General features: G+C 38.0%; 1 protein-coding gene across 1 annotated transcript; it reads right to left on the bottom strand.

Annotated features, from left to right (window-relative positions):
* Positions 1–4,412: 4,412 nt before the first annotated feature.
* LOC133795918 (uncharacterized) lies at positions 4,413–6,342 on the bottom strand. Its single transcript, XM_062233387.1, has 4 exons — positions 5,992–6,342; positions 5,366–5,799; positions 5,037–5,262; positions 4,413–4,937 (listed from the first exon to the last, which is right to left on the bottom strand). The coding sequence occupies exons 1-4, from the start codon at positions 6,340–6,342 to the stop codon at positions 4,413–4,415; spliced, it is 1,536 nt and encodes a 511-aa protein (XP_062089371.1).
* Between the last annotated feature and the right edge of the window lie 10,239 nt (positions 6,343–16,581).

Genomic DNA, 16,581 nt, shown 5'->3' with positions numbered 1-16,581 from the left:
GGTCGAGGAACTTATAAGCGCTTGCCTGGCTTACAACCAGATGAATATAGCCAAGGTATGAGACCCCGGTGACTGTTTGTCACATGGCTAAGGGACATTGTCCATAGTTTCGACTCCAGAGTCGTGAGGAAGGTTATGTTGGTGACTAATCACCATGCACCTGTCCTAAACGAACTTATAAATGAATCACTATTCAGTTAAGCCCTGGTGACCCTATCGTCACATGGCAAGAGGGAGCGATGCTCATTACTGTGACTTTTAGCTATTGTCACCTATTTGTTGGACTGATAGTCCTAAATGGTTATTATGATCGTTGATGATATTATATCATGTTTTGTTATGTTTTCTTGCTGGGCCTCGGCTCATGGGTGCTGTGTGGTGCAGGTAAAGGGAAGGAAAAACTTGGCCAGCCTTGAGTGGAGAGCTTGGGCGATGTGGTGTACATACAGGGTCGCTTGACCGCCACGGTCAAGGAGTTCTCAGAGGGACTAGGGGTTTACCCTATTTTTGCCGCTTAGGCCGGCGGGGATTGTATATTTGGAACTGTAGCAACTCTTTTGTAACATGAACTACTTGTAAACATTTTAAAAAGGCTCATGAGCAGTTTATTTACTTAATGAAAAGTGCCCTTTCCTTTTTACTGGTATTACACCTTAACCTGTTAATGATACTTAGATCACGTTTTTAACCAAAGGACTCGGGTAGCGGGTCAAATTTCCGGTTCACCGTAACTGTTCTGGGGTAGCCAGGGCGTTACATATGCAGCAGGGAATGAACCATTTTTAATAATTATTAATGTCAACCAAGATCATACACACACACACATATATATATTAAATCACATGCAATCAGATTAGAGATTACCTCTTGTAGCCTATCAAGTGTCATCGAATCTTTTTGTATAAAATCAACGATCTTCCTATCCAAGTTCTGAAAAGTCACACCTTGATCTTCTAGACCAATCCTCAAACACACAAGGATGTGTGTGGGCACGTAGGATTCAAAATGTTGATTTATGACTCTCTAGATGTACTCAACACATGAGATCCAGAAAGGTTTGATAAAGAGAAGAGGAATTGAATAGTTTTCAGGTTTAGGAAAAACCATCACTTCTGTTGTTGAGAGATAGTCTGTATCTAACAATGATTTCTTTTATGGTTTTTAAATATAATTAACTAATTTAATTCATCTTTATTTTTATTAAAATAAAACTGATATGTTATAACCTATTTAATTATTTAATTTAAATCATATTTAAAATAGATTAATTAAACATATATAATTAAATAAATTATTTTAAATTCAAAATTCAAATTCCAAGGATAGGAAATATCCCCATGTGGCGCCACTCACTGTACAATACAGTGAGTGGCATGAGCCACATTAGGGTTTTCCCTAATTTTCTCATTTGTTTATTTAATTAATATTTAAGACAATATATTTATCCCAAAATAAATATCAATTAATTCAAAATTAACTTTATCTTAAAATATCAGTTTTAAATAAATAAATATCTTATTAATCACTCTTTATATATTAATCCAAACAAGATTAATATTTATTTTAACATATAGTTTTTCAAAATAAAAACTATATAGTTAAATAATTAATCAATTGCCCATAATTATCACATAATTATTTCATTGCCCTAGAAAATTAATTCATTTGCAATTAAGTCATTCTCTCTACAAATCTTTATTTTGACATCCTTACCCTTGACAGTGTAGGACAGAGGTGATCTGGGGACCATGGACCTATAATACGAAGCTCCAATAAACCAGATTATTAATCAAACTCTTTAATCTAATAATCTTATTTATTAATCCCATGATTACTCCACTATAAATATAGAATTGCACTCTAAGTATTTATAGAATTATATTTACAGAGTTTTCTCTTGTAGTCCATTGATATAATCAATAAATGTAGTTTTGTCCTCCATTTATTGGTTCGTTAATTAGAGCTGGTCAATATTACTGTTTTACCCTTCTAATTACCTCTTAATCCTTAAGTACCATTAATTCACTAGCGAATAATTAATCTATAATTAAATTATAGATTTGAGCTCAATAACTATTCAGTTTCATAATTAACCCTTAAGGGAACCAATATTCAATCTGTTAGGAAAGTATAGATTCCATTATTGTAATTCATATTCTCAGTCATTCATGATATTGAATCTCCAAAACAAAATTCATTAGCCTCATTATACTAAGAAATCTTAACGAGTGAATCAAAAGATTCAATAAACACAAACAAGAGTTCATGAATACTCATGATTTAGACTGATCTACAAATGATCATCTATTATGATAAGAATAAAATCTTTATGTCAATCACCAAGTTTATAAAGATAATTAATTCTTATGAGTTCTGTCATATATAATCTCTATTATATACAACACATTTACTAAGATGTCTATACACATCAGTAATCTGAATCTAGATCACTTGCATCATGTATGCTTAGTAAACCACATTAGTAACCATTCATTAAAGATTCCTTGCTTTAATATGTTACAGAAAATTTTATTCATTATATATGATCTTAATTCTCTCGTACTAATACAAGATCATATTCTTATGAATGAATAAGGAATTTTCTTGATATTATCATATAATTAATCCAAACAATAATTGTAATATTCAAATATAATAAAATTGTTCTTTTTATTTAATTCAATAAAATATTTTTACATGCTCTTAGGGTATTAATCCTAACACCAGAATTGGTGCGTTCTTAATGTGCATGCTCAGACCTAATTGGTCTTCGCATGCACCGGACTAACGCCACCTCGTGTGTGCTCAAATTCGATTGTTCTTCTCAAATGGGATCGTTGCTACAGTTGCCATCGCCTTCTCCATCAATGACCCCTCTTCTGTATTTCAACCACGATCGTTGTCGACCAAACTCGTTGATGAACCAAGCATTAGGTGATTCTAAAGGGTAACTCAATCCATTGATCCAAGTTGTTCATGGCTCTAGATTTGTTTCAAAATTGAAAATAATGCTAAGGCATAGGAAATAAAAATAGCAATTTTTTGGTGTTTGTGGATGTGTGTTGTGGTTGATAGCTTGCCTCTGATCCAATGTTGCTCTTTATAGGCAGAATAAGTCTTTCATTCCAACATATCTGTCTTTAATTGCCACAATGGCCCTCGAATTACTCGGTCAAAGGTATTACTATTGTTGTAACTGTTAATGATACTTCGTGATTTTCCCAAATTTTGAATTATTTCAGTTGCGTGCTTTGACTTTAATGATGGGAATCGTTCGTACGCTGGTAAGGTGTACTTTCTTTTTGATGCTCATTCGACATGGTATCACGTGATTACCATTTCCCTCCACACAGTAATTAGTGTTGAGCTCGACTCTTTTTTCCTACAAAACAAAGTTATGGTTTCAGCAAACGTGTTCGAGTTTGTTGTTCGAGCAGAAAAATAAAAATGTCTCAGTTGTTAATCCAATACAGTAACACATAATACACAAGTGTTCTTCTTTATTGATAACAACAGATAACTGCCCATCACACTTACAATTGTGCATAATGAAATTACGAAATCACTAGGCACTAGATTCTAAACACCTGGTTCTTTCTACGCAGATTACATACTAAAAGTAATACTTTTTCAAGGACATGGAGTTCCAAATTCTGGTAAGCACTTCCCTCCATGAATCTCTTGCAACATATAAGAGCCTTTGCCCATCACTTTTGCAATCTGGAACGGTCCTTCCCAATTGGGTTCCAATTTCCTCTGATTTCCAATGAACCGCCTAAGCGCCCATTCTCATGCCTTGAACTCCCTGGGTTTAATTCGCTTTTGATATTGCTGCTCAACCAATATCTTGTACTTTGTATTGTGAATATGAGCTACCTCTCTGAATTCTTCATGCAAATCTAGATTGTGGGAAAGCTGCATAACATTGAGGGTTGAGGAGGTTGATATGTTTGTGCACAAGGTCAGCAAACCAATTTCTGTTGGGATTACTGCCTCTATCCCGTACACCATTGCATATGGGGATTCACCAGTAGAGGTTTTGTGCGTTTTTTTGTATGCCCACAGGATTTTTATTAAATCCTCCAACCATGCCCCTTTTTTGTCCTCTAAGTCCTTCTTGATGTTGTTTAAAATCACTTTATTGCCCAAATAAATCTTGAGTTGTTGGAACAATTCCTTTATTTTTGCATTATTGAATGGCATTCCGTTGTCTACTATAATTTCTTTGGGGATTCCAAATTGGAAAATGATGTGTTCCACACAAAATTTTCTGTATCTACCCTGCCTACTTTGTTGTAGGCTTCACGAACTACCCTCTTTGTGTAATAGTCTGTGGCGAGCAACAAGTAGCGCTTCCCTCCAACAGCTCTGGGTAGTTCCCCTACAACATATATCCCCCATTTATTAAATGGCTATGGTGCAACAATTGAATGCAAAGGTTGAGCAGGTTGGTGCATCAGTGGTGCATGTCGCTGGCACCTATCGCACATTTTTGCGTACCATCCAGCTTCAGTCATCATGTACGACCAATAATATCCGGCAGTTAGAGCTTTATGAGCTAAACTCCATCCTCCGGAATGATTTCCGCATATCCCTTCGTGGATTTCCTCAATCAAACTTTTGGCCTCGTTTGGATTTAAACATCTCAAACATGGGCAGTTGAAGGACATTCGGTAGAACTGCTCATTGATCAATGTATATCGTGCAACTTTGGCTTTTAAACTCCTGGATTGATCCATGATGTCTGGCTCTGTTCTTTCTTTTAGATACTGTATGATTGGATCCATCCAACATTCATTAGGCTGCCATATTTCAAAGCATGCCGGACATCCATCGACTTTTGTCGTGCTGAGGATAACTAAAGACTTGCGGGTGCATTTGCCTGATGAGGCCTTCATAGCCAATTTTTCTATGCGACGATTCATTTCTCGAGGCACCTGTGTGAGTTCAAATTGCATGAACTTGGCTCACAGGTCTTTCACGGTACATAGGTATTTAACCATTCTGGGCTCTTTAGCGTCAAAATTTCCACTAACCTGCTCACTTACTAGTTTGGAATCTGTTCTAATTTGCAACTGCTTTATGCCCAGGCTACTCGCCAACTCCAACCTATATATCAATGCCTCAATATTGATAACCTTATCTTGTAATTTCAGGGCATCTTCAATCCTTAATCCGAATGGAGCCTCTAACACCACACCTATGCCAGCTAAACTGGAATTTACTGAGCCATCCATACTCATCACCCATATCAGTCTTCTGCTGTGAATTGTACGTCATGTTCGGGTTCACTTTGAAATGAGTTAATTTCTACTAAAAAAAATCTGCCAATACCTGCCCCTTCTTCGATTTCCATGGGGCGAACCTGACGTCATATGCAGAGTGATCGATTGCCCACTTGGACATGCTTCCAGACAAATCTGGCTTCGCCAGTATCTGTTTGAGCGAGAATTTAGTCAACACAACTACCACATGAGTTTCAAAGTATTGCCTTAATCTTTTCTTAGTTGTCATGAGAGCAAGCACCAGCTTTTCCAGCATACTGTAGCGCGTCTCGGCGTCTAGCAGTGTTTTACTCACGTAAAAGATTGGCTTTTGTTTCCCTTCGACTTCTTTGAATAGCGTTGCGCTTACCACTACTGATGTCACTACCAGGTACATGTACAACTCTTCATCTTGCTCTGGGGCGCTCAACACTAGCGCGCTCAACACTGGCGGGGAACTCAGATAACTTTTTAATTCTTCAAATGCCTTGCGTTGTTCGTCTCCCCATAAGGTCTGTGAACTCTTTTTGAAGCACTAAAAGAAAGGCTCGCAATGATCTAACTTTCATGAGATGAAATGACCTAGTGCAACAATCTTGCCTGTGATTTTGTGCACTTCTCGTATAGTGCGCGGCTCAGTAATTTTGGATAAAGTTGTTATTTGTGTTGGGTTTGCTTCAATTCCCTTTTTGCCTACAATGTGGCCCAAGAACTGATCTGAGGTTACCCCAAGCGCGCACTTCGCTGGATTCAATTTCATATTATATCTATTAAACGCCTTGAAGCATTTTGCCAAATGTGTCAAGTGGTCGGCTTCTCTTTCAAATTTTACAACCATATCATCAATGGACACTTCCATAATCCATCCCAGCTGTTCAGCAAAGATTTTGTTCACCAGTAGCTGATATGTCGCCCCGGCATTGCGCAGCCAAAACGACTTTACTATATAACAGTACAGTCCTCGTTCAGTCTTAAAGACCGTATTTATTCTATCCTCTTCCGCCATTGGGATTTGATTGTAACCAGAATAAGCGTCTAAAAATTTCATCTGTTCATATCCTATTGTTGCATCTACCATTTGGTCAATTATGGGTTGTGGAAAGCTATCCATTGGGCAAGCTTTGTTCAGATTAGTGAAATCGATATAATCTCGCTTCTTTCCATTCTTCTTTGGTATGACTACTGGGTTTGATATCCAAGACAGGTACAAGCATTCTTCAAAAGCCCCAATTTGTAACAATCATTCCACTTCTTCGTTAATCACCTGGTTTATTTCTGGGGCAAATCGTCTCTGTTTTGCTTCACAGCTAGGAAAAGTTTGTCTATGTTCAACTGATGTGTCATGATCGATGGGTCTATGCCTGCCATATCTTTTGTTGTCCATGCGAATGTGGAGAAGTTCTGTGTTAGGAACTCTATTAACATGCGCTTCTGCTCATTACTCATTCAAGCATTTACCAGCACTGTTTTTCCTGGGTGTTCTACATCCAGCCGTACTTCCTCTAATTCATCAATAGTTGATTGTGGATCGATGCACTATTACTTTTCTTCAATTGCCTTTAAGTAAGTTGATACCTTGCCCTTTGATTGCTATGCTTCTTTTTCCTGTTTCTCTTCTCCAGTCTCCACTTGACTCACTTCTTTTAGTAACCCACAACACTTCTTAGCTTGCTTTTGGCGTCCTTTTATATCTATAGCGTAGGTCCCACATGGCGATTGACACATTAACACATGGTGCAAAGTCGAGGCCACTCCTTGCATTCTATGTACCCATGGCCTACCCATAATCGCGTTATATCCAGAGTAAGCATCAATAACTATGACATCTACAACCAAGGTACGCTCAACATCCGTAACTCTTAGCTCGACTACGTCTTTCGGTACTAATTTCATGCTGTTAAAAGATAGGATGGGGAATTCGGATGTTCTTAATATTTCTTCTAAAATCTCCATCGCTTGAAACGCATCATAAAAAATAAGTTCTATGCTGCTTCCTCCAGCCACTAGCACTCTTCTCAGTTGACAATTCTCCACCTGTAGCTTAATCATCAATGCGTCATCAAGCGGTAGATTCACTTATTTTAAGTTATCCTTGGTGAATATGATAAGATGGACTGGGAAATAACGATCTATTGAGGCTACGTAATTGACTGTATGATGCAAATAGTGCATTCCTTTTACCCTTTCTTCTGTTCTTTTCTCAAACTTCATCTTTCTTTTTGTTTCTATTGAGGGTTCTGCATACCCGAATCTCATTGGGATTTGGTTCAATGACTGTTGAGGTTGTTCTTCCACTGCTACTTGCGGCTCCACAGCTGGCTCTACTACTGCCTACGCAGGCGAATTCAGTGATGCCCTGTGATGTTGCGCTATATTTTGTGCAATCTTGAGGTACCGTGACAACCCTCCCGTCCTCAAAATGAGATGCACATGATTATAGAGTGACCTTCACTCTGTAAGGGTATGGGCCACATCTTTATGAAATGGATAGTACTTGGCTTGATCCATCCTCTCCATGGTGAGGTTATTTTGAACGAATCTTTCCATATTGGTTTATCTTTATTTTCATTGTAAATCTGATATACTAGTACCATGATCTCGATGTGGGGGTATTTAATGTCATTTTCTTCCCTTGAGTGCTTTGGGCCATTTCTGCTACTTGCGAGGGATTTTTTTGCTCTCCTTTTATCTCTTTTATCGCTTAAAAGAGGGTTCCCTTCTGCAGGTTTAATGATGAGTGTGGTGCACCTAGCCCCTTCTTCTCTAATTTCTAGTATATTGAATACTCACTTATATCTCATATGTATGACCGCAAGATCCCTTGGTGGATTCAGGTAGAGTTTTTCACTCAACAATAATCCATTCTGCAAGCTTTCTCTGAACAGATTCGTTGCCTAATCTGATGCCCCAACTTCAAGTATGCTCACGGATGCTCATTTACTCCTTGTTGCACTCAGTACAAGTCGCCCATTGTTCTCGACGTCTTAGTGTTTCCTCCATATTGTGGCAGGAACAATTCTCCTAACTCCATGAATGAATTCACTGATTTCAGTTTCAACTGCTTGAAACATCGCAATGATGGTTCTACCAAAGTGGTTGCAAAGGCTTTGCACTTCATAGCTTCATTTTTCAGTTTCCATTGCCATTTTTTGCTGGAATTATAGGATATGGTTTGACGGATCCGAACTCCAATCAAACTGAGTAAAGTTTGGCATTACGAAATATTTCGGTTTTGGTTCACTGACAATCCAGTCAGTGAACGGCGACTTGAAGATACCTTTGATGTCTTCGTTGGCCATGTCCAAAGAGCTTCGAACACCTGCGTTATTCATTCTGTCGAGAACCTCTTTCATCATCTACTCCTTCCAGTCAGGTGGCATTATTGGTGTTAATAGCGATTGGCGAGCTTGTGATTGTTTCAGAGAAATCGACGTTTCTATCTTCTTTGCATATGCATCCTACTTTGTTCTTTTTCCCTTTGGGATGACTTCTGTCTTTCCTCTTCGTAAATCTCGGGGGTATACTCCTCCACTCTAGTGGCTCCGGGTTTACTTCCGGTCGAGTTTCATCACTAACTCCTACTATAGTGGCATTTGCTCGCCCTTGGTGGATGTCTTTCTCCATTCTCATCATGGTTAATTTCGCCATTAACTCGGCCTATTGCACGAGCATCTCTTCTATTTATTTTTTGTGCGGATCCTCTGCTTGTTCCTGTCACTCCTCAACCTGTCGAAACCTGGCATCGTCCTGTTCTTTCATTTGCTGCGTAAATTGCATCATTTTGTGCAGTTTTGCATGTAATCAACTTGAGGCGACTGACTTGCATCCTCATCTTGCTGCGTTTTTTTATCATGCCATTCTTTTTTCTTTACTGGTAACCATCAACTCAATCTCTGCAAAAGACACAAAGATCAACAGTTATAAAAAGGTTTTTTGATTACTTCAAACATCACTGAATATCACTTTTTGTTTTTCCCCCACAGATGACGCCAATTGTTTGGGTCTAAATCCTCCCCCCAAATATTTTCTCTGATTTTGTTTAATTATAAAGTCAATGCATTTTACTTTGTTGATGAAGATCGCCTGAATCATACACATTCTGTTGGCATGGACAACAACATGAATGTGTTCTTCGTTTGAATGAGTGGAGAGAACAAAATGGGTGTACATGCAAAAGACACTATGATGCTTAAGTCAGCACAAAGCTCTCTCACTCAATCATCAATCTATTCAAACTTCTATTGAACTAAAGTCCAAGGTCCCCAAAAATTTTTCCCTCTTCTACCATTTATAGAGAAATGACAAAGAATAAGGTTAGAGAAGCTTATCATGATTGATCCACGTCTCTGGCTTTACTAACTTTCTTCCTGACCTTTTCTCTTCTTCACATCATGTGCTTAGCTGCTCATCGATCTTTTCGCTCAACTTCATACTTAAACTCTTTGTGCGATCCATTCACTTTGAGCTCAGAGCTCATCAATCTATTCAATCACATTGAGCTCATAGCTCATCAATTTCTTCAATCACATTGAGCTCAGAGCTCATCATTCTATTCAATCACATTGAGCTTAGAGTTCATCGATCTGTTCAATCATATTAAGCTCAGAGCTCATCAATCTGTTCAATCATATTGAGCTCAGAGCTCATCAATCACATTGAGCTCAGAACTCATCAATCTGTTCAATCATATTGAGCTTAGAGCTCATCAATCTGTTCAATCACATTGAGCTCAGAGCTCATCAATATGTTCAATCACATTGTGCTCATAGCTCCTAAATCTATGCAATCACATTGAGCTCAGAGCTCACCAATCTATGCAATCACATTGAGCTCAGAGCTCATCAATCTAAACAATCTCCATGAACTCTACTCCATGAATAAGCTCATACTAGCTCTTTTCTTTGATGGGTTTATTTGGAGCTCTACTTTGTAGTGAGCTCACTCGGAGCTCTTCTTCTTTCAATCCAACTTTTCTCAAGCTATTCAATGAAACGATGAATTTTTCTTAATTTATATCTCCTAGTTTATTGGGAAAAATCATTCCCCTACACCTAGCATGTTTCCATAATAGAATGAAAAATATTGGGGAGAGAGTCTACACCTCTTGAACTATGGTAGGTCTAAATCACAAACTCAAAGCAAATTTTGACCAGGTTCCATTAGGTAAAGCTACCATCATGGACAAAGTGGTGTTTGGGGTTTTGGACAAATAACTAAAACCGTAAATGTAGTCTCCCCAAGATAGCCACGAAACCTATAGGGAATTTCAAATATCTGCATCTTCCCCATTCCCACAAGTAGCTATCTTTCTTGATTAGTTCCTTAGTCTATCATACATGTTAGATTTATAATGTGATGGTAAGTACAAAATCATATAAAAACATGCTCATCAACATCAAACACAAAGTAAATAATTCTCATAGAATATTGGAGTATATCAATGGAACTTTGTACTAGAAACATACCTCTTAAATCATGAATATAGGGGTGATATGGAGTCTCTATAACCTGCAAAACAACAAAGGAAGAGCAAGAGGAATACATGGATTCTAACTCACTATACACTCTCACCCATTTATACTAATTACCCTTGTATCCAACCACCTAAATATATAGGCCTCATATGCTCTCATTAATGAGCACCAAAAAGGCATTTTGGTCTAAGTGTTGATCCTAACCCAATGGGCTGATTAGTAATCAAGTTGGGTGCATTCATGTGCCTCAAGTATAGTTAGTTAACTAGATCATCCCATTATGGTCTTGATTAAACAATAGACACTATACCATGCATACAAATATATAGTTATCCTTGTATGCTAATAAAGACACTGCCTGAACTGTATTTAATTATATTAGTCCAGATAAAAAATTCTAAAAATACACTCTTATTAATCAAAGAAGCATTCTTAGGAAGGGAAGGTGACAAAAAGTATGAACCTTTGCAATATTTACCATGCAACACCTTACTCAAAAGAATCACTACCAAAATTCATGGGCGTACCTGATTTACAAACAAGGGCAAAATTGAAGTTGTATGTTCTCGTGAAGCCAAGGCTAGCACATATCTTTGGCTTACACACAAAATCCCAAAGAACATTATAAAAAAACCTTGATTTATCAAAACCACCAAGTGACCAAAATTTATAAATAGCTCATGTTGTAAGTTTATTATTGCGGCTCTTGGATTAACTAAGCATGCCCTTTGACTAGATCATGAGTTTTGTTGGTCGGAGGAAATCCCTTTCCAATTTGTACTATTTTTCTATTGTAATCTGAATAATAATAAAATATATTCCCGAAAAAAAACAATTACAGTAGCTCAACATTTTTTCATGTGAAATTCGATTTACATTTTCTCTCGCAACCCTCCTATTTATAAAGTGATCGAAGCAATTCATTTCCCTCAAATCAAAGATTGTTGTTGCTTGATTTATTACAAAAAACATTCCAATTCGGGTAACCATATTACAAAAATTTAAATATCTTTAATAAGAATATTCTATTTTGATGGTTGACCAATCAACATTAATTAGGACATTCAATATATTGATTCTGTTTATTCACCATCTTCAAGCTACCACCTTTTAAGCCTTATCAGCTACAGCTTGTGCATTCTCTCAGTCGATTATTCTTGCAGGATGTTATTCCCTAGCTTGTCTACCTCTTTTCACTAGAGCATGTCTTAGGAGATGTTTCATGCGGGGCCTAAGTTTTTATCTTTTAACGAGCTAAGCTCCTGGTAGGGAGGTTGCTTCTTACTCATATTGTTTGTTATGGTCGTGTGGTTTTAGATATAACAAAATTAAATAACAAACTAATGAAACTAAAAGAGGTCCAAGACTTGTGTGAACATGAAGTTTGTAGTAGCTTACGTTGCCAACCCAACCCTATTGGAAGCGGACCCATGTAGTCTCGATAAACCTTCCCCGTGCTATCATATAAAAGAAGCACAACGAAAACAATTTATAAAGAAGAGGACGACCAAATAATATAATGGATTCAAATCTTAGAATCCATTCTCCATGGGCTTAAGTGCATACCATAGCTCATTTGAATTGTGTTGTGTGCACCTACTATCGTGGGTTATGTCTTGTAGTATTTTATCTCACGATATTAATCTCTTTCAGGCATTGTCACATTATTTTATTTATGTTGTGGAATTAGATCATTAAATGACCTGGACACTCATCATTGGCTAAGCTAAAAGGGATTCGGTCAACTCCTCCTAGTCAGCTCCTATCTCTTTCTCTATAAATATCATTGTAGTTAACAGAAAACTACCTTTGATTACCCTTTATACTGAGAAGAAAATTTTAGAAGAACATTCTTGAGAGAGAGGAGGGATGTTAAATGATTCATGTGTGTCTGATCATGAAATCATCATTGTGAGGATTATGTAATTTTCAGTTCGTTTGCATTAGAGAAAGGAGCTTGTAACTATATACTCTGTATAGTTATATTCGATCAATAAAGGCTGCAAGTTATATCATTGTCAAGCTGAGTTGTCTCTGTTTTACATACTTATCTGGTTTAGTTTCTTGCATTTACTGTGTTGTGTTTAACTTGTTCTTGAATTGTCTTGATTTTGGGGTCACTTTATCAAGTGGTACCAGAGCCAGGTTCGGAGGAAGGCTTCTAGTTCCGCATTCAAGTCTTCAAGAAACCCCGACTGAATTTCAAGAAACAGGTTCAAGATGGCCACTACCAGATTTGAGGTGGACAAATTCAATGGTTCAAACGACTTCAGCCTATGGAGGATCAAGATGAAAGCCTTTCTTGTTCATCAAGGAATATCAGAGGCTTTAGATGATGAAGAAATGAGTCTCATTGAAGACAAGAAGAAGAAGACAGAAATTGAGGCAAAGGCACACAGTGCCATTCTTCTCAGTCTTGGAGATGAAGTGTTAAGAGAGGTATCAGATAAGGAGAAAGCCCTTGGGCTCTGGAACAAGTTGGCCTCAATCTACATGAAGAAGTCTCTTGCCAATAAGTTGTATTTGAAGAAGAAACTGTACACACTTCGAATGGATGAATCCAGGGAACTGAGGAAGCATTTGGACGACTTCAACAAGATTATCTTGGATCTTAATAATATTGGAGTCAAGATTGATGAAGAAGATCAAGCCATAATATTGTTGAGCTCGCTGCCAAAGATTTATGAACACTTTGTGGACACCATATTGTATGGAAAGGATACACTTACAATGTCAGAAGTGAAAGCAGCCTTAAATTCGAAAGAGATCCAGAAGAAAGGTGATGACAAGGGAGATAACAATGGTGAGGGACTCCTTACTGTTTCAAGAAGATTTCAGAAGAAGGAGTACAAAGGTGGGCAGAACAAGTTGAATAGTTTTAAAACTACTCAGTTCAAGACAGATTCAAAGAATCAATACAGTGGAACAATTTCAAGAGGAAACACTGGAAAGCAATGCTTTTATTGCAAAAAGGAGGGACATTTCAGGGATGAATGTCTAGCATTAAAGGCAAAGCTCAAGAGGGATGGTCAGTATACAAGACAGAAGAACTCAGGGGAGGCGGACATAGCAGATGGACAGGAATTTGTGGATGTTTTGGTAGCTGCAAGCTCAGATCCAGGTGATGAATGGATTTTAGATTCAGGGTGTTCATTTCATATGACACCAAACAAGGAGCTGTTCGAATCTTTTTCAGAAAAACACAGTGGAACTGTGATTTTGGGGAATAATAAGACATGTGACATTAAGGGTATTGGTTCAATAGTCATAAAGAACCATGAGGATAACTTGAAGTCTTTGAGGGAAGTCAGGTATGTACCTGAGCTCAAGAGGAATCTGCTTTCAATAGGAATGTTTGACAAAGCAGGTTATTCAGTTAACATTGATGATGGAGCTATGAGAGTAAGTAGAGGATCAGAAGTGCTTATTAAAGGTCACCTAAATAATGGCCTTTACATTCTGGAAGGGAGTTCAGTAGTTGGCAGTGCTGCTCCAGCAATCAGCAATGAGACAACCAATAAAACAAGGCTTTGGCATCTTAGGCTCGGGCATATCAGTCAAAGAGGCCTTGAGGAATTGAAGAAGCAGGGTCTGTTTAAGGATAAGTTGGATAAAAAGCTTGAATTCTGTGATGATTGTGTACTCGGGAAGGCTTGCAAGATAAAGTTTGGTAAAGGAGAACATAACACAACCGAGAGACTAGCTTATATTCATTCAGATTTATGGGGGCCATCAAGAACTGCCACTATGGGAGGTTCAACTTATTTCATGAGCATTATTGATGATTTTAGCAGGAAGGTGTGGGTTTATCTACTAAGGAGCAAGGATCAAGCATTTGATACCTTTGTAAATTGGAAGAGGCTGCTTGAAAATCAAACTGGAAACAAGGTAAAAGTTCTTAGAACCGATAATGGCTTGGAGTATTGCTCACATGAATTCGATGAGTTCTGTGGAAAAGAAGGAATATTAAGGCATAAAACTGTGGTCAAGAATCCACAGCAAAATGGGGTGGCTGAGAGGATGAATAGAACTCTCATTGAGAAAGTGAGGTGCCTATTACTTGGAGCTGGTTTGGAGAAACAATTCTGGGGAGAAGCACTAATGACAGCCTGCTATCTAGTAAACAGAAGCCCTTCAGTTGCAAATAAATTCAAAACTCCTCAAGAAAAATGGTCAGGGAAGCAACCAAGTTTAGAACACCTAAGAGTATTCGGATGTACTACATTTGTACATATCAGACAAGACAAGTTACAAGCTAGAGCGCTAAGGTGCATGTTCTTGGGGTATCCAGAAGGTGTAAAGGGATATAAAGTTTGGTGCTTAGAAGCTGGACATAAAAGATGCATAATTAGCAGGGATGTGATCTTCAAGGAGGAAGAGATGGCTTTGAAACCAAAAGAAACTGTTACCCGAGACAAGCAACCAGAAACAGATAATGTACAAATTGAGGTGGATCAGTCAGCAGGCTCATCAAGTAATTCAGAAAGCAAGGAAGCAGATCAGGAAGAGGAAGAAAGTAGTGATTTGATGAACTACCAGTTAGCTCGAGACAGACAAAGAAGGGAGAGTAAACCTCCAAATCGGTTTGGATATGCTGAGTTTATAGCCTATGCTCTCATCGCAGCTGAAGAAGTTGAGAGTAAGGAACCAGCAAACTATGAAGAAGCAGTTACATGTAAAGAAGCAACTGAATGGTTGAAAGCTATTGAAGAAGAAAAGGAGTCTTTGATGAAGAATGATACTTGGAGTTTGGTCAGAAGACCTCCTGGCCAGAAATTGATCACATGTAAATGGATTTTCAAGAAGAAAGATGGAATTCCAGGGATGGAGCAGAGAAAATACAAGGCCAGGTTAGTGGCTAAAGGTTTCACTCAGCAAGAAGGAGTAGACTTTAATGAGATTTTCTCACCTGTGGTAAAGCAGACTTCTATAAGAATTATGATGTCAAAGGCTGTAAAATTTGGTCTCAACATTGACCAAATGGATGTTAGAACAGCCTTCTTGCATGGAGAGCTAGAAGAAAAGGTGTACATGCACATACCCGAAGGTTTTGAGAAGAAAGAACCAGATACTGTATGTTTGTTGAAGAAGTCCCTATATGGACTCAAGCAGGCCCCAAGACAATGGAATCTGAAATTTGATTCCTTTATGATGAAGATCGGGTTTAACAAGAGCAGGTATGATTCATGCGTTTACTTTAATAATCATATCTACCTCTTATTGTATGTAGATGATATTTTGATCTTTGGGAAGGAAAGATCAAAAATAGATGTAGTCAAACACAAACTCAGCTGTGAGTTCGAGATGAAGGACCTTGGAGAAGCCAAGAGGATTCTTGGCATTGACATTAAAAGACCAAAACCAAATGTAATCACTCTTTCACAGAGGGATTACCTGGAGAAACTCTTATGCAAATATGGTATGGACAACAGCAAGGGAGTATCAACTCCACTTGCTCAACATTTCAAACTGTCAACATACCAATCCCCAACCACAGATGATGAGAAAGCCAAGATGAATACAATACCCTATGCTAGCTGTGTAGGAAGTCTCATGTACTCAATGGTATGCACTCGGCCAGACTTAGCTCATGCCATGAGTGTGGTAAGCAGATATATCTCAGATCCTGGAAGTGAGCATTGGGAAGCAGTTAAATGGATAATGAGGTATCTAAAGGGAACTCGAAACACAGGATTGGTTTTCAGCAATGAGAGACAGTTTCAAGAAGAAGTTTCAGGCTTTGTAGACTCAGATTTTGCAGCAAATCTGGATACCAGAAGGAGTTGTACAGGATATGTCTTTACTGTTCTGGGTGGATGCATCAGCTGGAAGTCAAATCTACA

The sequence above is a fragment of the Humulus lupulus genome, chromosome 8, assembly GCF_963169125.1.
Source record: "Humulus lupulus chromosome 8, drHumLupu1.1, whole genome shotgun sequence".
Lineage (NCBI taxonomy): Eukaryota > Viridiplantae > Streptophyta > Magnoliopsida > Rosales > Cannabaceae > Humulus > Humulus lupulus.
Note: the sequence above shows the minus strand (reverse complement) of the source record. Positions and strands in the feature narration are given on the sequence as shown.